Below are 21,647 nucleotides of genomic sequence, written 5' to 3'. Positions count from 1 at the left end.
CAACTGTTGAGAGAACAGTTTCAAGCAAAAGGAAGTGCTACAAAGAAAGGGGGCTTCCCTGGTGGCTCAGCTGGTAAAGATCCGCCTGCAGTGCGGGAGACCTGGGTTTGATCCCTGGGTTGGGAAGATCCCCCGGAGAAGGGAAAGTCTATCCACTCCAGTATTCTGGCCTAGAGAATCCCATGGACTGTATAGTCCATTGGGTCAGCAAGAGTCAGACATGACTGAGCAAGTTTCACTTTCATGAAGAAAGTGAAACAGAGTAATGGGCAAGAGAATGTCAGGGCTCACGTGCAAGGGAATAGCAAATGTTGATCAGGTGATCGAGAAAAGCTCTCTGAGGAATTACCATTGGATCTGACAGCTGGGTGATGAAAGTGGCAACCATGCCATGTCCACTCTAGGCAAGGATTTGCATGACGTGTAAAAGTACTGAAAGAAGACCAATGTAGCAAGAGCATGGTAAGTGAGGGAGAAATTAAGTAATATGTGCTGTGGCTGAAGAATCAGGCAGAAGTCAAATTACTAATCCTCAAGGTGCATCTTCTTGCTCTTTAGTAGGATATCAACATTTGACAAACACTGTCAAGTAACTAGAAAGCTATAAATGAAGAAAACCTACAGATTCAGCCACATGGTCAAAATTCAAAGCAACACACTCAAATAAAATTTTACGTCTGTGTAAAACACTATATTCAATTCTACAGGAAAAGGGGTTGTCATGATCCTTGCCCTCAAGAATCTTCTGATCTGGCTGGAAAGAAAACTATGATTGAATTATAAAATAAGACAGGAAAGCATTTATCTTGAATATATCTGAAAGGAAAAGCTTCCTGCTATCTGATTGTAGCCAGACCAGCTTTAGAAGTATCTTAGCAGTGGTTTTAAAAGCCACCTCTTTTCTACTCCCACTCCCTATCTCAGTTACTTCTAACATACTGGTTGGTCCTCTGCAGAGCTTGAAATGTGTGTGAACTGATTTTCATGAGTAAAAACCCTACATAGATAAAATGGTAGAGATTCCTTGGTAGGAAAGTTCAGAAGATATGAACTGGATGAACACTCAAAGGTACATAAGCATTGGAGTAATAAAAAGAAGATAACAAGGCCTTTCAATTGGCTAGAAAAGCAACATTCTCTAGAGAGAGTAACTAGATAGGTCAAGCAACCTGAAGTCAGATTATTCAGATAAAAGAAAGCGATTATAAAACAAACTTTAACACACTCTGCCTTGATTCTATCCCAGGATATCAAAGAATTTTCTAAGGTGCTAAGGCTTCCCAGGTGGCTCAGTGGTAAAGAATCCTCCTGCCAAGTAGGAGACATGGCTTCCATCCCTGGGTTGGGAAAATGCCCTGGAGATGGGCATGGCAGCCCATTACAGTATTCTTGGCTGAGAAATTCTGTGGACAAAGGAGCCTGGCAGGCTACAGTCCATATGGTCCAAAAAGAGTCAGACACAACATAGCGACTAAACAACAACAAACGGACAAATAAAGGCAGAAAGGCTCATATGCCATATCAGATCTAGAGGTATAACATATATTGCTCTAAAGGGGACTTGCTGACTAGCTAATAAATAAGTACAACGTTCCCATCTAACTGATCTTTATCTCATAAGCAGCTGTTCTGAGCAACACCGGGCTTAAACAAAGTTAAATTTTCGTTGGATCTCAAATCAACAAACGTTTATTTGATTTTTAAATTGACTTTTAAAATTTGACTTCCAAGAGAAATTACAGAAAAATCCGTCAGTTGTCAGAAGACGAAACATGTAAGGAAAATAAAGATGTATTTTTATCCATGGAAAGCTAGACTTGGAATGCCATAGATGCTTTATAGAAACATAAGTAAACACATTTATGCCAAAATTCAAAAAGAGAGCATCTTAAAACATGGCAGAGTTGTTTAAATCAAATCGATGCTTTGATAGATTAAAAATCATAAATCCTGAGAAAAATTTTTTTAAAATCTGCTTGAAGACATGAGAGTGTAACTGAAAACAAGCAGAAACCAGGAGAGAATCAAACGCCAGTGAAGCGCATCTCACTGCGTAAATGAGTCTTTATACAGCTTCTCCCTGAGGGCCACTCCCCATCCTGGAAGATGCAGGGCAGGGAAATATCAGCAAAAAACTGCAGTTTTGTTGATCTGATAAATCAGAGCATGGAGTTTGGTGCTTCCAGAGTTCCTAGAAATTTTAGGAAGAAGTGAAGCCACAAGAGAAACCCAAAATCTAAGTATAAACTTCCCATGAATCCTTAGATGATCCTTGAGTTACAAATATAGGTAAAATGCCAAAAAAGCCAGAGAGAGAGAAAAAAAAAAAAAGCAGCTGAAAGGCTGGGAGAGGGAGAGATGAACAGAGATTTCAGCTGTTATCTGCCATATGGAAGTCAGGTTGGAGTCTGAACCCAGCCATTTAGGGCAGGTTGGTAAATACATTAAGCTTTCCATTAAAACCCCTAAAAAGATCACACCTTAGAAGTAAAGACTAAGTCACAAGAATATGAAATTCCCCTTGAGTTAAGGGAAAAACTAAAATAGACTCACCCGAACAACACATAAAACCAAGTCTACACATTCTTGGGGATCTGTTAGTGATTTAACTTAATTTCAAAACAAAACTCAAGATTTGTCAGGGAAGATAACAAAATCCAGTCTCTATGGTATATCACCAACATGTCTAGTTTAATAATAAAAGATTTCTGGACATGAGAAGAAATAGGAAAAATAAATGCCCGTAGTTAAGAGAAAGAAACTTAGTCAATAAAACAGACCTGCAAATATCCCAGATGTTGGGTTAAAAATGATGGTTATAATTAATAATAATGACTATAATTAATATATTTAGAAGTTCATAGGAAACAGCCAAAATATCCTATAATACATAAATGGTTGGGCTTTCCAGGTGGCACTAGTGGTAAAGAACCCACCTGCCAATGCAGGAGACGCGAGACATGTGTTCGATCCCTGGGTCGGGAAGACCCCCTGGAGGAGGGCATGGCGACCCACTCCAGTGTTCTTGCCTAGAGAATTCCAAGGACAGAGGTGCCTGGTGGGCTACAGTTCTTAGGGTCGCAAAGAGTTGGGCACTGAAACAACTTAGCACGCATACAGGTGAATGGTCAAACTATTACGTTCGCACTGTGAAGTGATAGCCGATAAAAAGTAATGAATCACTGATACAGGCAACAACTTGGCTGGATCTCAAGGGCATTATGACAAGTGAAAAAAGCCAATCTTAAAAGATTACGTATGTATGATTGTGTTTATATAATGCTTCTAAAATGACAACATTACAGAGTTGAAGAACGGATTAGTGGTTTCCAGAACTTAGTGAAAGTGGTGGGGAGGGGTCAATGGATATGACTGATTATAAAGTGGGAGCAGAAGGGAAACCTTTGCCGTGGTAGAAGACTTTTTATGTTGATTGCAGTCATGGTTACATGAAGCTAATGTGTAATAAAATTACATAGAACTATACATACTTTTCCAATGAGTCAACTCTTTGCATGAGGTGGCCAAAGTATTGGAGTTTCAGCTTCAGCATCAGTCCTTCCAATGAACACCCAGGACTTATCTCCTTCAGGATGGACTGGTTGGATCTCCTTGCAGTCCAAGGGACTCTCAAGAGTCTTCTCCAACACCACAGTTCAAAAGCATCAATTCTTCAGTGCTTACCTTTCTTCACAGTCCAACGCTCACATCCATACATGACCACTGGAAAAACCATAGCCTTGACTAGACGGACCTTTGTTGGCAAAGTAATGTCTCTGCTTTTTAATATGCTGTCTAGGTTGGTCATAACTTTCCTTCCAAGGAGTAAGCATCTTTTAATTTTCATGGCTGCAATCACCATCTGCAGTGATTTTGGAGAGCCCAAAATAAAGTCTGACACTGTTTCCACTGTTTCCCCATCTATTTGCCATGAAGTGATGGGACCAGATGCCATGATCTTAGTTTTCTGAATGTTGAGCTTTAAGCCAACTTTTTCACTCTCCTCTTTCACTTTCATCAAGAGGCTTTTTAGTTCCTCTCCACTTTCTGCCATAAGAGTGGTGTCATCTGCATATCTGAGGTGATTGATATTTCTCCTGGCAATCTTGATTTCAGCTTGTGCTTCTTCCAGCCCATTGTTTCTCATGATGTACTCTGTATATAAGTTAAATAAGCAGGGTGACTCATTGAAAAAGACCCTGATGCTGGGAGGGATTAGGGGCAGGAGGAGAAGGGGACGATAGAGGATGAGATGGCTGGATGGCATCACCTGCTCGATGGACATGAGTTCGGGTGAACTCCGGGAGTTGGTGATGGGCAGGGAGGCCTGGCGTGCTGCGATTCATGGGGTCTCAAAGAGTCGGACACGACTGAGCGACTGAACTGAACTGATACATACTTATATTAATATTAGTTTCCTGGTTCTGATATTGTACTACAGTTAAGTAAGATGTATTCAGTGGGAGAAACTGGGTGAAGAATACACTCAATCTCTCTTGCAAAGTGCTATCTTTGCAACTTTCCAGAAATCTACATAATTTCAAAATTAAAAGTTTAAAATAAGGGCCATAGGAAAAGTTTAACATAATACATGAAGAGATGAAACGTATTAATTTCTCAGACTCTTTTTGTGACCCCATGGACTGAAGCCCGCCAGGCTCCCGTCCATGGAATTTTCAAGGCAAGAATACTGAAGCAGGTTGCCATGCCCTGCTCCAAGGGATCCTCCCAACCCAAGGATCAAACCCTGCTCTCCTGTATTGTAGACAGATTCTTTACTGTCTGAACCAAATAAAGAAATGGGAAGTATCCAGGTAGGAATTAGTTTATGTTGATGCCCTTGTGATTTGTTCTCATGACATTCTGTGCTTTTCCGCCTTAAGACTTACCACAATATTGAGTATGTGTATAATTAATTTATGTAATTATTTTTATAACCTCTGTCTCTTTATTAGACTCCAAGCTTCCCCTGGATAGACACCAGGGTCCAGTCTACTATGCTTATTGTTCTTTCCTCAGTGGCTCGAATTGAGAAAATACCAAATAAGCACTTTTTGAACGAATGACTGCCAGAGAAGCCTTTTCCAGTAAAGATGAGTTCTTAGTTACCACACAGGGTGCTGAATGTTATATCACAGTGTTTTATGAAATCCTTATGTGTTTATAGTAAGCAAGAAAAAGACACTATCTGTGGTTCATTTTAGCTTCTCCTCCAGACTTACTGTTTCTATCAGTTTGATTTTTAACAGTTCTTCAAGTGTACTTTCTATCAATCTCTGCTATTCTTTCCGAATCACAATGACATAACATCAGAAAAACAGAATCTTCAAATGAATGTTATGGATAAGATTTTATAAACTTCTGCAGATTTAAGTGGAATAATAACAGGCCAGCACTATCTCAAGGGAATTATAGGCGTCCCTGTGGCTACTTGGGTTTTCCAGTTCCTGACATCCTTGTCCTCTTCTAAAATGGGCACAGGCAGACAACGTGTCAGTAACAAAGCAAGCGTATCATGTTATCTGTTCAGCGCGTCATCTCCAGCAGTGATGTTAATAATACAACCTGTATGGTATTTTAAAATGTTATCCCCTGGTTAAATTTAAAAAATAGAAAATATTAGACTTTTCCTTTAATATAATGGTTGGATGATCTCCCTCTTTCCTTTTAGATGCTTATAAACAGTTGCATTCAAATGAGCTATATAGTCTAGTCCCAGACAATGTTTATTTAAGGGATCCTCAATAATGGCCTTGGTACCCTAGAGCATTGATAGGCAGTGATCATTTATCACACATTGCTGTCAGAGTCGTGGCTGGGCAGTACTGTCAAGGAGTATCTGTATTGAAGCTTCAGAAGTACATGCTTTATCTTGATTTATATCTCTACCTCTGAACTGAAGCATCTTTTCATATGAGTACCGATGCTCAATCAAGACATTAGGAGAGTTTCAACCTGTTAGGCAGTAAAGACTGCAGATTCATAAACCCGTCAGACATCATTTGAAATAAGAGATGGTATTTAGAATTTTGAAGGATAGATTTCTCAGTACAAAGAAGTTGTAAGTAAACTACTTCGGAGCCACTTTTACACTAACTTGGAACAAATACGGTTATATTACTAGCCACAATGCCCATTTGCAAATAGATCCAGCCAAGGTGGAATGATTGCATGGGTGGTCTTTGATCAAAGACTGATTCAGAATCATTAGAAGTCATGGAGGACACTGGTGGAATCTGCCAAAGAGTCATGCCCAGTGGCAGGTGGAACCCTAATCAAGAAAGAATTTTTCCCTTCACAGCCAAATGTTGTTACTGTAACCTGGCTTCTTTCCTCCCATTCCTATTCTCTACAGTTAATCACCTACACTTTCAGACCACTTTCTAAATGTAAATAAGCTCTGTATTGTGACTAATTCCAGAATATAAACTGCATGTGAAAATAGGCTTCATAAAGGTAAACAGCTCTCCTTAGACCAGCTTGATATGCATATATTAGCCTTTGAGCCAGGGCCCCGCCCCACATCACTGCCTTGCCCTCAGCCTTCAATGAAAATTTAACTATTCCAACTTAGCAGCTTGGATTCTAGAGAAATCCAGATAGGGCCTTTGATTTCTGACAGTTTGTATTAACAGTTCACAAACTTCTTTAGCCCTCAGACCCTTGCCCAAATCTGGTGTGGTCCACATTTTGTTCTCTAGTCTTGACTTGACATACCTAATCACCAGAGCCTTCAGCAGTTTAACAGTCTAATTTTCTCCAGAAATCTCAAAATCTCTCTCTCACACACACCTTCTTTTTGGCATCTAGCCTCCAATTTCTTCTATACTCAAACAGCTAGGATTCTTCTGTGAATGAGAGAGAAGTCTATCTTACTGGCTTAAGAAAATCTAACTGGCTAAAAAAAAAAAGAGGTCAGAGGACTTTGGGGGCCCACACAACTGGAAGGTCCAGCAAAGGTTTTAATTTTACATGTGGCTAAGTCCAGATGTTTAAACAATGTCATCAGAGAGCATATCTCTTCATATCTTAATATTTCTTTCCTTTATGTTAGTTTTATTTTAGTAGATCCTTCTTTCATGGTGTCCCCAAAGTTTATAGTATCAAAGATCTTCAACCTCAATGCAAAAGTACTTTCTTACACCAAATAGTTCCAACCAAAAAAAAAAAAAAGTCCCAGGATTGAGTCTTTTGGGACCAACTTGAGTCACAGTCTCATGCAGAAATCAATCCCTCAGGAAGATAGAAAATTAAATACCCAGGTCTAGGTCACAGGTCTGTCCCCAGAGCCTAGAAGATGCAGTCAGGCCCTCCTCAGTCACATGCAACAAGTGAATGTCCAGGCAGTGTTGTCAGAGGAAGGTGAACGGACTTAGACAGGTCAAACCTACAGGCACCCAGCAGACCCATCTGGAGCCTTTGCCTGAAGATAATATCCAGTCTCCTCAACATGGAGTCCAGGCCCACTGTGGTCTTCTGCTTCCCTCCCCTGCCAGACTTCTCTTTCCTCTCCCGTCCACCGACATACTCTTTGCTGCAGAAGTTCAGCTCACAGTTTTTCCTGAACGCCACGTTTTCACTCTTGGGAGTCTGTTCATGACTTGCTCCCTAGTGAGCTCCTGGCTGAGGTATTCCTCACTCCCAGGCTGTCGGTTCTCCTCTATCTTACCACTGCACTTTATGCTTACCTATTTTTTAAAAACAAATATGTTTTAAAACATATGTTTTATGTAATGACTTTATACTGTATGAATACTCTGTGCATTGGGGATATAGTCAGCAATGAATAAAATAGAAGCCTGCATTTGGAAGAGGGAGATAGGTAATCTCACACACACAACTATATCACCCATCAACAGTGAACATTACACGCATAAGGAAACACACACAATGCCAGGTAATCATAAATGCATAAAGCAGAAAAGTAGGCCTTGATGCAGACACTGTGTCTTCTGTCTTTGATATTCCAGTGCTTTTCACAGAACCTGCACAAAATAGGCATTTAAATGACTTTTAAAATAATAATTAAACTAATAAATTTATTTTAAAACCAAATAGGCATGACCTTAGAATTCATGTGAAACTCGTAACTTTTTTCCTGTTATATTCCAATGACTACAAAAACAAAAATTTAACCCTTTCCCAATATGAGCACTACTTGGTACTTTGTAGAATTTATATATATATATATAATATTTTTTAATGAAGGATCTTTATTCTAATGAAGGACTGTTATGTTAGTGGTAACAATAATGTATGGTATCAGTGGATAGTATGGACCTGTGTTGATACTTTAAGTGGCCCTAACAAATCTTTTCCCAGCAATTTTCTTCTCCTGAAGTCCTTATTTAGAATCCAAGCTGATTGATAACTCCACACTGCCTTTCTTCCATTGTCTTCTCTGATTGGGAGGAATAAAGTGGAGAAGTGGTGGGTTGATTGCCTTAAGCAGCCTTGGCTAATGCAGTAAGAGGATTCCATCTGATGAGATGCAGTAACAAGGACTTATCCACTTAGATGACATATCCACAAATTCCAAGATGTTCACACACATATGGACACTACACACTCTAAACATCTCCTTTACAGCTGTGTGAAAAACAAGTATTACTCTAGCCAAAACCACTCACTCACTCTCTTCTATAACTGAAGAGTAAAATACTACCCTTGACATTTTAAATGAGTATCTAAAGGGGTTTCACTGAAGATGAATTTTAAAAAATGGCCCTTATTTGTATCATTCAAAATTGACTGAATTTGCTGGTTATAAATAATTTTATATTTAATTGTAAAAAGCAATCATCTCAAATACTGGGCCTCCCTAAGCAATCAGTGAACACTTTATCTAGGTATAAAATGCTTCTATGTATAAAATAATTTCTACTTTCTTGTTTCCATCATTTTCCACTCAAAGCTCAATAAATTCCCACTAACATCAACTTAGGAAATCAATCCCCAACCTTCATATCACGTATCCCTCAGGCTTGAACCATGCATATCTGCGTGCTAAGTCACTTCAGTCAAGTCCGACTCTTTGCAATCCTATGAATTGTAGCCCACCAGGCTCCTCTGTCCATGGGATTGTCAGGTAAGAATATTGTAGTGGGTTTCCATGCCCTCCTCCGGGGATCTTCCCAACCCTGGGATTAACCCATATCTCTTGCGTCTCCTGCATTGGCAGGTGGGTTCCTTACCACTCCTCCCACCTGGGGAGCCCACTGAACCATGCATGTCTGTAATTAACTCCTGGTCACCTGGAAATAAAATAATTTCTGTGGGTTATCTATCTGCCAAGACTTCAACTAAAGCCAGGTACACAAGCGCTAACTAGGACCCTTGAAATGTGTGTGTGAAATGCCGATTGGGAAAGTCTTAGTCTAGAACAAAATGAGCTCAAACTCATAGTTTTAACAAGTTTCCCAATGGATCTGGATGCACAGTAATGTCTGAGAACCACTATTCTAGAGATTCTAGCCACTCAAGTGTCCTTATCCACTGAACTCAAACAGAGCTCAGAGAGTTTCTCATTCATTTACCTAGCCCCTCCTTAGGACTATCTAAGGTTCCGTTCTGAAAAAGCAAGGAGGATATACGTAATGACCAATAGCAACAGAAAAGCAGCTATTCTCCTGGAGCTTACATTTCAGCTGAGATTACTGACAAATGTGTATATAAATGCATGATATAATGGCAGATGATAATTACGGTGAAGAAAACGAAGCAAAGCTAGCCAGGTAGCAATCTAAGCAACAGCACGCCGGGAGGGAGGAACAGCAGGCGACAATGGCCCGAGGACTCAGGCGCTTAAACGGCAGCCAGCCAAAGCCGATGTGGCTGGAGCAGAGAGCTAAGAAGCAGAGTAGCAGGCAATGAGGACAGGGGTGCCTGTAGTAGCCAAGTCACATGGTGATTTGTGGATCTGAATGAGGAAACTGGATTTTATTCCATGACTTTGGAAGTTGCTAGAAGATTCAAATAGAAGACAAGTTCTGTTTTACATTTGAAAGGATCACTGCAGCTGCTATGTAGAGAAAAGACCACAGGGTTTTGGTCCTGGAAAAAAGGAAGATAAATTATGTGGCCAGAGGTGATGTGGAGAAGTGATCATAATCAGGATGCATTTAAAAGCAGAGCCATTACAACCTGCTCACACACTGGATGGGAGAAACAAGGGAATGAAAGGAATTGAGGATAAAATTTATCAACTGAGTAATGTTCTGGAAAATTTGCCAAGTGTTTCCTTTGTTCCTATGAACAAATTACATAATGTTCCCAAATTACATAATGTTTAGATTTATGTAGGTTCATACCTAACCTTCTATTGCTTCTTGAAATGATATTTCCACTTCAGCCACTATATCATCAGAAGAAGCAAAGAGATATGCAGATCATCTCCAGCAAAGCTCCCATCCCCCAGCTCCCCTCAAAGAAAAAATGTTACAGGAATTTGAGACCAAAGGACTGGGGTTTGGCAGCTCTGGTGAGAGCTAACGGCTGACAGCGATATCATAACTGCGGTTCATTATCTGAGCAGGATCAGCGATGGAGGGTGTAGCTGTGTGGCTCTCCACGCTCTGCAGGCGAAGGCAGCGAGCACGCCAGACAGCTTCATTCAGTCGACTGGAGGCTTCCAGTGGGCAGCCCACTCTGTGGCCAGCATCACTTCTCTTGGCTTCCTCCCCTGGACTTCAGAACCTCTCAGTAAATGGAAATCTAATTGAATTGGTTAATAGCAAGGAAATCACTTTCTGTTTGCAAAGTAGATTGAACCCAGAGGTATTTCTTAAAGATTTTAAAATTGCCACTGAAAACAAGATTACACTTTATTCCAACTACACTGTAATGAGTTCAGCTACTGAAAATATCCTAAACAGTTCAATTTAGTTAGTGGCAACATTTTTAACAGCCCAAGGGACTCTTTGGGAATGTTGGGGGCAGAGAGAAGCAGAGGGTGAATGAGATGAAAGGGGCAGAATAAAGGTTGAACCTGAACTAGGAAATGAACTTGTGCATTCACTTGGGGTTTCTGCTGAGAGGGAACACAGCCAGCAGGTCAGTGTTCCGTGGGCTACAGCCCCTCCTGATTTTTGTCGTCCTTTTCGTATCACTCAGGGTTCTCCAGAGAACTGGAACCAATAGAAACAGAACCAGCATACTTGCAAAAAGAGATTTACTTTAAGGAACTGGCTCATGAAATTGTGGAGATTGGAAAGTCCGAAAACAGTAGAGTGTGCTGAAAACTCAAGCAGGATTTCTGTTTCAGGTTTGAGACAGAATTTCTACTCTGAGAAACTTCTGTTTTCACTCTTGAAACTTTTAAGGGATAGGATAAGGCCACCCAGATCATCAGGCTAAATCTTATTTAACAGGAGCTAGATGAAAATGGCAGTCACATTTACAAAATACATTCACAGCAACATCTAGACAAGTGCTTGACCAAATAACTGGGCACTATAGACTGGTCAAGTTGACACATAACATTAACCATCATGACCTTTTATCCCCTTTACTATCATCCATTCATTCAGTAGGTATTTACTGACCATGTGTGTAAGTGCCAAGCACTTTTCTCAAGTCTGGAGAAATAGAGAATAAGACAAAGTCCCTGCCCTCCTGGAGTGATATTCTAGTGGGACATTGGGTAGGGGTAGCCAGTTGGATAAGAAGAGAGAGAATCAAGAGTTCTGCTCTAGCCTGAGATGCCTTTGAAAGTGAGAGTGGAAGTCACTCAGTCGTGTCTGACTCTTTGCGACCCCATGGACTACAGAGTCCATGGAATTCTCCAGTCCAGGATACTGGAGTGGGTAGACTTTCTGTCTCCAGGGGATCTTCCCAACCCAGGGATGGAACCCAGGCCTCCTGCATTGCAGGCGGATTCTTTACCAGCTGAGCCACCAGGGAGACCCTTTAGACATACATAAGCTACCCTATGAGGAGGGCCTGGCAACCCACTCCAGGATTCTTGCCTGGAGAATCCCATGGACAGAGGAGCCTGGGCCACAGCCCATGGTGTTGGACACGACTGAGCGACTATCACTGTGACTTCACAGGAGACGGGGGCCAGTCACAGCGTTTGTAAAGGAGAATACAAGATTACGGAGCTTTGTTAGTAAAGATTTTTAAATTCTAAAATGTAGGGTGTGATGCTCTGTTGCTTGTGGAGGAACTGATTCCTTCATCAGTGTCTGGAATAGTGCCCAACACAAAGTAGGCACTCAACAAACATTTATTAGATAAAGAGCACGGTAATGTTGATTTAACTATAGAGTAATCGAATCTGCTTTCAAGGGGTAGTTACAGAAATGGTCTCAATATTTTATATGTCAAACCACTTAAAGCTATGATTTCTAGCCAATAACAGAATACTTAAGGGATTTGCACAAACTAATAAACATCATGCAATTTAAAAGTGTTAATACTTTTGAGTTTGCACCGAGGTTAACAAAATATCTTAATAAAATGTAACTTGTTTGCTGTGACTTGTGCTTAATGAGCAGCATCTGTATGCTTCACTGGCTGATTCTAAATTCTAGAAACTTGTTTACTTTAAAGGGATTTCATAATAATGTAACTTAATGATGCATACAATACAGATCAAGTGATTCCATTTTACAAAAAAAAATTTTTTTAGAATGCTGTATCTTCTGCATGGAACATTCTCCATAATCAAAGTTTGTAAAAAATTAGAAACAAGTCATGAGATAACCTAGTGAAAACCTCTCATTTATGGATGAGGAAACTGAGTTAATAACAAAACCAAGATGAGAACAGTTTTCAACTTCTAGTCCTTTGCTCTGTCTTCTCCCCACCCTCTAAGATTCAATACAAGCCCCAGGTCCTCATGAAGCCTTCTGTGAATCCCAATGATTTCTCACTTTTATGAACCCCTAATCATGTTCTCTACTATACCACTGAGCATTTGCTTAAAAACTTTTGTCACTTTCAATATTATGTCTTATTCTTGTATCTCTAAGGAGATTATTATCTCAAGGACAAAAAGTATGTTTGATGATTCTCTTGACTGTTTCACAATCAAATCACATGCATTACCTTATCTTCTAATGTACTTGTCCCTTCTTTAATGAATCCAAGAATTTTCTCCTTGTCACTTCAACCCTGCTATCCTCTTTAGTATCAGAAACTTCCACATGCATGACTTTTTCCACCATAAATTTACACTATATTATACGTGTGTGTGTGCACGCATCCTTGATGCCTAGCACTGTAGCTGGCACAGAGTAAGTAATCAATAAAGGTCGGGAGAGAGGGGGACAGAGAGAGCATGCCTGAGGTTACTATCACAGCTACACAGAGGAAGTAAAATTTAAATTGAGCCTTGAAGAAAAGAGAGTTGGACACGATTTTGTGACTGAATACCAACAACAATCTGCGAAGAGGAGAGAAAAATGATATTTGAGATAAAGAGTATTCTGTTTTAACTCCAGATTGGTTACTTATTTTTTGTTCAATCTTAGGTAATTTACTTAACCTGAGTCTCAGTTTCCCCATCTGCTGAATTAGAATAATGTTATATATTTCATAGTATTCTTAAAAATACTGAGGTAAGTTACACAGTAGGATTTAATAGATAATAGTTACTAACGACAATATCAAAACATAATAATAATTCCTTGAATAAAGAAACCAACAGATGTCCTGGGTGAGGGCATAGTGGGGAGCCTCATTATTACAGCAAAATGCCTCAGAGAGAAGTGAAGACAGATGAGAAGGAGAGGGAAACAGAGGCCGGATTCAATCACCATTTCTCTCTCCGACCAACTAAACGCTTAAATCTATCAACTGCATCACTAAACTCCCTGCAGGAGGTGATGATGGCCAAGGGCTGTGAAGTGGTTCATTCTCAGCAAAAACCACATGAACTCTGAATCAGACAAAACGTGGGTTGTCATCTCAGGTCTGGCACCTACCAGGATGTAAACTTGAGACTGTGTGTTGTTGTAAGAATAAATGAGTAATATATGTGAAGCATCTACCATAATGCTAGGCACATGGTGGACACAATAAATCCTGGTTATCTTGCCTGTGATTCGCCGCGATCACATCTCACCTTCTGCACTTTTCTTCCTCCCGTTTGTCTCTGCCTCTCCCCAAGGTTCTCTCTCTCTTTCTTCATCACCAGGTTCACTGCTTGCCTACTAAAACCTTTCAACAGTGTTACTGAGATCAGTGTCATTGATGGAACATTTATAGAGCACTGACTATAAGCCAGGCACTGTGCTAATAACTCTGGAGTTTTTATTTATTTACTTACTTAATTTATTATTTTATTTATTTACCTGCTATATTGTCCTTGGAGGTACTTTAGACTCATCCGCATGAATGAGCCATGTCCCCTTCAAGTAAGTTAGTTTGCAAGTACATCAGCTTAAAGTTAAAGCCACAACGTGTTAGGCCAAAGGTACTCAGAATTCCTGTAGTTCCAAAAGTGTGTGTCTGGGCATAGCATAGAGAAAAACCAGGAAACCTGGATTAGGTATCAGTGGAACGCTAGGAAGCAACAATGAACAACAGTGGAGAGATAAAAATCAAAGTATAGCCAAGCATATCCTTCGGACCAATGAATCCATTCACTTCTGGCAATTTAGTCTGGGGAAATAACGATGGGTATGAACAAAGATTTAGCTAAAAGGTGTTCTTTGCAGGCTTATTTTTTATTTATTCATATTTTATTGGAGGATAACTGCTTTACAGTGTTGTATTAGCTTCTGCGGCACAACAATGGGAATCAGTTAAGTGTATACATATACCCCCTGCCTCCTGGATCTCTCACCCGACCCCGCCACCCCAGCCCGCCAGGTCATCACGGAGCACCAAGCTGAGCTTCCAGTGCTATGCAGCAGGTTCCCGCGAGCTATCTATTCAGGTTTGTTTATTTAATACCATGAAAGCAAAGCAAGCCGTAACATCTAAAGAGATTGATTCAGTTATGGTTTATCCATATAGGCTACGAATACCTTATGTAACAGAGGAATATTTATTAACATGAAAAGATGACCAGCTTATACTCCTAACTGACAAAAGTAGATTACAAAACAAAATATGCTAGCTGAGCTTGTCTGAAGCATAAACGGGTTAAAAAAAAGACCAGAGGTTTAGCAAGATATTAAAGATAACGGACACTGAAGGTGAAATTATGAGTTTTTAGTGTTTAATTTGTTTCCTGATTGCTTTCTAGTTTTGAATGTTTCCATGTATCACTTTTGTAACAAGGAAAAATGCCATGTACATATACACATATATGGTATTTTTTCACATACATATGGCATTTTTCGTTTTATATGTAGTGTATTTCTATGGATTCAATGAATGGTAGTTTTGAAAAACAAAAATTACATAATCTATATATAGCATATAAATTATATATAATATATATTCCATACACACATACTGTTTTGTGAGTGCAGATAAAAGATGGATGGATGGATAGATGGATGGATGGATGGATTAGATTAATCATAGATGCATGATGGATCATAGACAAACTGTAGATTAGATTGATTGATAGAGGATGGAGTAGATAAATAGATAGTAGACAGACAACAGGTAGGTAGAGAAATGATAGATAGATGTGCTAAATAGCTTCAGCTGTGTCTGAGTCTTTGAGACCCCTTGACTATAGCCCACCAGGCTCCTCTGTACATGGAATTTTCCAAGCAAGAAAGAATACTGGAATGGGTTGCCATGCCCTCCTCCAGGAGATCTTCCTGACCCAGGGATCGAACTGGTGTCTCTTAAGGCTCTTGCATTGGCAGGCGAGCTCTTTACCGCCAGTGCCACCTGGGAAGCTTAGATAGACAGAGAGACAGATGGATACCCCGGGACAGGCAGAACCAGATGTCCAGCAAGACGCTGTAATGAGCCCGACGCAGTATCACCAGCTGCAGGTTAACCCAAACAAGCCAATGTCCTGGCAGCTGTGCCTGAGACTTTCTTTCTCGGCCAGGTCGACGCCCACGGCAACATCCTGCTCAGCACCCTGGAGATCAGGAACGAGACGAGCGGCTCGGAAGTGCTCGCGGGCGGAGACCCCAAGGCCGGCATGTACGCCTACGACAGCGCCAGCATCCAGTACCGGAGGCCGCTGAGCAGCCGCGAGGCCTACGGGCGCGCGCTCGACCGGCCCGGCGCGCGCGGCAAAGGGCGCATCCGCCGGCGCGCCTCGCAGCTCAAGGTCAAAATCCCCGACTTGACTGACGTGAACTCCATAGACAAGTGGTCCCGAATGTTCTTCCCCATCACCTTTTCTCTTTTTAACGTCGTTTACTGGCTTTACTATGTGCACTAAGGTCTGTCCCGATGGTTCCTAGACGACTTCTTTCCTCTTCTTTCGGTTTTTAACCCCACAGGTCCCTCGCAGCGTTGCTGCTGTGCTTTTTGAGGTAAGAGGTTCACTGTCCAGTTGGTTTTAGGTCTTGCACATCAATTTTATCACTGCACCATGTTTACTTCAAAAAAAACAGAAAAAAAACCTATTTTTTTCCAGTCTACTGTGGTCCAGGTTATCGGCTCTTTCAGAGCTTCGTTAATTGCCATGTTTACAAACACACACACAGAGAAATTAGATAGGTAGATCTTTAGAAGTTCTAGTCGCCCTGGATTTTATTGTTTTTAAATGCAAATGAAAAGAGGGCTCCACCCTCGGTGTGCATGGCCTCCTGGTGAGCTGTAACAATCTCCTGCTGCCAAAAAACAAGACAATTTCCAGGATCTCAGAAGAAAAAACACAAAGCCATTGATAAGTTACAGATCTCCAGGATGAAGGGAAAACAAAAAGGAGCCTAGAAGAAGGAGGAAGATTCCTTTCCACTCTCCATCTTCCCCAGGTCCATTGTAGGAGTCCCTGCTCCACAGAGAAAGGGAGAGATAGGCAAGCTGGAACCCAGGTTATACAAACTCAGCCTGCCATCTTCACTCCACCTTTAAGCTGGATATTCTGAAAAATGCTTCTTTCTCAGACTTCCAGGGAGATTTTAAAATTAACATGAGAATCCAACCTGGTGGCCACTGGGAACATTTTTCTCCTCTTGTTAAGAATGAGACTGGGGGGCAGTGACTGATTTTGTAAACTATTTCAAATGAGCAGCCCTGGACTTATTTTCTTAGCCTGGAATCACTTGACTTCATGCCATGAAGCCATGGCGTCACATTGTCCCAGTTCCTCCTTCAGAGATTAAGAGAAAGGGGGCTGGGGCGGATGGGCTTTGAAGAAAGGAGTGGTAAGAATTTTTGCTTTAGAAAAATATTGCCCTTTCCATGAGGAAGGCAAGACGTATGTGCTGTGAAAAGGGTGCCTGGGCAGTTACCTGAACTGCCAAATCTTTAATCAAATAGTATATATTTCTTAGCCTTGCGCAGAGCAGTGTCTAATGGTGACACGCTGGCTGCATAGCGCTAGTTTCTCAGCTAGCACCGTATGCCTCTGCTCTCTGAGCTCTGGATTCCAACATGTGAAACGAATGTGTCAGGAAATGCACACATAACCCACTTTAGTCTCATTCCCCTTCAAGGCCAGATCTCTGTTTTAAAGAAAACCTTCAAAACAGCAAAACCACAGATAACAGCATCACCGAGCCTTCAGACATTTACAACAGCCCGTAGATGACAGCCCTTCTCCACCATCATTACTGCTTCTGCCTTATCTCTGCTCATGGGTTACTTTGCTCATCATAGTAGGAGTACTCCCTCAAGAGCTCAACACACAATTCTAATCAAATCCAACCAACTACCATTGAGATTCATCTCATTTATGTCATTAAAGCCTCATTATTTTTGTGCAGTGTGTGTTCAGCCTGAGTATGTATATAAGAATTCTACATATTCATTTGCAAGATGGCTGAGTGAAACCCAAAGTTGACCGACTAGTCATAAAGGCAATTTGGGACCTGATCTACAAATGTGGTATGAATTGAGGTAATAATAGGGAGGTTTGCCTCATTTGATGACCTGGCTTTCTTCCTAAGGCTGATGAGGGCCCCTGTTTACAATAGCATTAGCTGCTAGAGATTATAATCTTAATTGAAAAGAGGAGGCTGAATTTGCACTGATAAATCCAAGGAGAGAGTTATAGCATTCTTTTAGAAAGCAAGAGGAAAAGAGAACCCCCAAATTAAAAAATAGTTATGCTATAGATAATATATGTTAGTAAGAAAATAAAAACACTGCTTTAACTGGACAAATCATTTCAATGGTTTCATGAGAAATGAATCAGGCATGGGGACCAAATTTCATTTGTTTTCAGTTGTACAATCATACTTCCCTGGTCAAGGAAATCTCTACCCTCTGGGGATGAAGCGATCCATTTCAGAACTCTGATTAGTTAGTTCCTTGACAGGGTGAGATGCTTTTCTGTAGTGAAATGCCCAAACAGAGTGGGATGTAGCCATACCTGTGATTGTAAGGTTAATATTCCCAGTGACCACCCAGGAACCACCATGTAGTCATTTATTTTAAACACAGGATGGAAGACTTTTGGCTGATACGTAACAGGAATGAATCATTTTGATGTAAAAACTCTTTTAAAAAGTGTTTAAGGATGAAATGCTAATTCAGAAATGAAGTATCTGTTGATCCGTGTTCCATAGCAAAACAATTTCTCTTTATTTACTTGTGTAGCTCATTCTTCTTGGAAAAGATTGAGTAATTTATAATTTTATTATTATTATCTTGCCTTTAAAGTCTGAAGAATTTGATGCTTGTAGTTTTAGATGTAAAGCATCTCAGAGAGAAAAAGAACATTTTGAATTCTTATCTCTTATCCTTTGTAAAATGTAAAACTAGTAAGCCTGAATCCATTATCAGGTACAAAATGGTGTCACGGTGTGCCCTTCTGGATGTAGACAGGCACAGCAAGTTAAGACACAAATCCTGTTAAATATCTCTGATTTTAGAGGCAATGACAGCCAGAAAAATTGAAAAGCTGCCTGTTTCTAATTAATAACCTCTGTCCCCACTTCCTTCATCTGGATACTTCCTAGCCAAATCCTCTCCTCCTTGGTTCCCACCCACTCTTTTTCCAGGATAAAAAGTACACAGAAAAAAATTCTTCTCTGCCTGTCTGCCTTGTCTCACCCCAACTGATGGACATAAAACATAAAAGTTGCTAGACTTTCTCAAGTACCCTCAAACTGGTCCCCATTCCTGAAAGATTCAGATCATTACCTTCTAGAGGTGTTACTGTTTAAAGGTTGTTTTCTTTTAGCCATGAAAATAGCCATAATCTCCTAAATTATCCAAGTGGCAGTGGAGGCTAAATATTGCATGGACTCACTCTCTCATGCCACAGTCATGTCCCGGGGACCCCATGTTCACAAACTGTGATATAAACTGTCATAGACTTAAGCTGTGTGGACCCAGCAGAAATCTCATCATTCATTTGACAATGATGACTACACACTCATTTCTACCAGTCAAGTTTCTTGACTTAAAAAATACCAGGGGTGACGTGTGCATTATATTCACCAGCTTTGTGAGGCAAAGACCCAGGTAAAGACGTATTTTGGGCTTTAATTATCCAGGATTGTTGCCTCCACCCTCTCCATTGCCAAATAGCAACAGCAGACTGGTTGGTGATTCTGTTGACTAAATGATATGTGTTTTCATATACGCCATGTTTATTGTGCATTACAATCAATGAAGGATCTTGAAAATGCAAAGAGAAAATGTGGTGCAGAGAATAAAGTTTGGTTTATGGATCCAAGGATAGGCTTTCCTTAAAAAGCACTATGTACAATACACAGAAATGTTGACTAAATTCTATCTTTCTAAAATCAATGACTACTTTATAAATATTCATTTCAGAAAGAGCTCAATCAAAATTTGCCAAGTGAAACAAACAAACAAACTAAAAAAAGATCTATTTATAATGCTAGAAGGAAAAGATCTCCAAGATTTCTTATATGGACCATTTTGAATAGTATTTTACAAAGGGTGATATGCCACAGTTTTGTTTTTTTTTTTCCTTTTCTGAACAAAATGTAATCAAATATTTATCCCAGGAGCTAGGGTAAAGAAACGGGCAAGCATTTGTTCATGTTGGTTCAATCAGCAGTTACTGGGACGAGGAGGACAGAAAAACAACAAGATCAGCAAACAGTCAACACAGAGGTGAAGTTGTTAATGGAATGTAGAATATTATGTAAACTTCCTTGTAAATTCTGTACATAGTTCATTGAACTGTTCCTTGTGGCGTGGTGATCCTCTGCTTCTGGGTGGATGTCTGAAAACTCTGAGCATTGTAAATAATGTCAGCTTAAAAGGCACTTGCTTTTTTTTCATGAAGTGAAACGACTAGTGATTTGGGCCCAAACCAGAATCCTTTTAGCTCTTGGTCCTTCTCTGCCCTTGTGTGTGTGCAGGTGTGTAGTTCTGCCAGGGGTCTCTGATCACTGCCTCATGCTCCAACCCCACCGACAGGGGCTGGGGCTGCCAAGAAGGCTGCACCCCGCGGGCCTGGGAACAGCACACCAGCAGAACCTCAGCGAGCCGCCCCCGGAACTATGCCGTGGAAAGTAGACGTGTTTTTATCACTCATCCGTGGCTATTCATATGTTCAGATGCTGAATTACCCAAGCTCTTGAGGGGGTCAGGAATGGAAGATGTGGTCAAAATCCGCAGGGAATCGAAAGCTTCATTTGCACCAATAGCTTTAGCTTCTACCTTCTTTCCTTCCACAAGGTTTCCCAGAACTTTTAACAAGAATATAAATGGATGGATGGTTGATTAGGGTAAACAGTCAAATGTACAAATGATGGGAAGGAGAAAAGGAAGAGATAGCCAGTGACACTGATAATACCAACTGGTTGACTCAACCCTGAAAGATCCAGAGGTAACCATGTCACTGTTTTTGAAAGGTAAAAAGAAATACTGGTATAAATGGACTGGGTATTAAGACAAGTCTTTTTCAACTCAGTGTCAAAGATATGTTTGGTATGTACTAGTCAAATTTAAGAGAGAATCTGGTAATTAAATGTCCTCAAATATATTTCTCCCAAGTCCTGGTATTCTTGAAAAAGCCTTCAGAATGGTGGGATATTATGCCATAAGATGTGTTTCCATGGATACTGGCAGTCCCATAAAGTGTGATGGTGTCTTCAGAAATTCCGAGCAAGGAGGAGCATAATTTGGTTTCTTGGCAATATTTGAGGGCAAACAACATTTTTCTTGCAGGTAGGAATTTAGCAAGGTAGGCCTTTTATTGCCAGCATTTTGAGTGCAAGGAGCTGTCGTGAGACATTTTGACTCCAAAATGTGCCACCTAGGATCTACCATCAATGGAGTAAGAAAAATGTCCTATTGAAATTAATCAAGTCAGTTTCCAGGTCCAGAATACATTGTGATTTTGTCTAAATCCTGCTTTTTCCAAATAACTGAAATCAACTGAACTGTCAGAAAACTTCATTATTAGAGGCTGCCATTTCACAAACATTTGAAAGGAAATCCTTTTCCATAGACAAATTGCAAACTAGAAAATACTAAGTGCCTGGAAGGATAAGCATCATTTTGTGTTTGTTTTTATTTTTCCAAAGCAAGAATTCCCTTATTCAAACTGAAGAAGTCTAACAGTTCTTTGTTTTGTTTCATTTTTCATACTTCAAAAGTTCTTGGTACATCAAGGGACTGGCAACCAT

The 21,647-nt window shown here is 40.4% G+C and overlaps 1 protein-coding gene across 2 annotated transcripts in view; it reads left to right on the top strand.

Annotated features, from left to right (window-relative positions):
- Positions 1-21,001, top strand: part of GABRB1 (gamma-aminobutyric acid type A receptor subunit beta1) — a 410,935-nt gene extending 389,934 nt beyond the window's left edge. For both annotated transcript variants that reach the window (XM_043438789.1, XM_043438790.1), the window contains one exon: positions 15,965-21,001. In XM_043438789.1, the coding sequence (XP_043294724.1) occupies positions 15,965-16,306 (342 nt within the window). In that variant the 3' untranslated portion in view covers positions 16,307-21,001. The remainder of the gene's footprint in view (positions 1-15,964) is intronic.
- The last annotated feature ends 646 nt before the right edge of the window (positions 21,002-21,647 follow it).

This window comes from Cervus canadensis, chromosome 19 (assembly GCF_019320065.1).
Source record: "Cervus canadensis isolate Bull #8, Minnesota chromosome 19, ASM1932006v1, whole genome shotgun sequence".
Classification (NCBI taxonomy): domain Eukaryota; kingdom Metazoa; phylum Chordata; class Mammalia; order Artiodactyla; family Cervidae; genus Cervus; species Cervus canadensis.
Note: the sequence above shows the minus strand (reverse complement) of the source record. Positions and strands in the feature narration are given on the sequence as shown.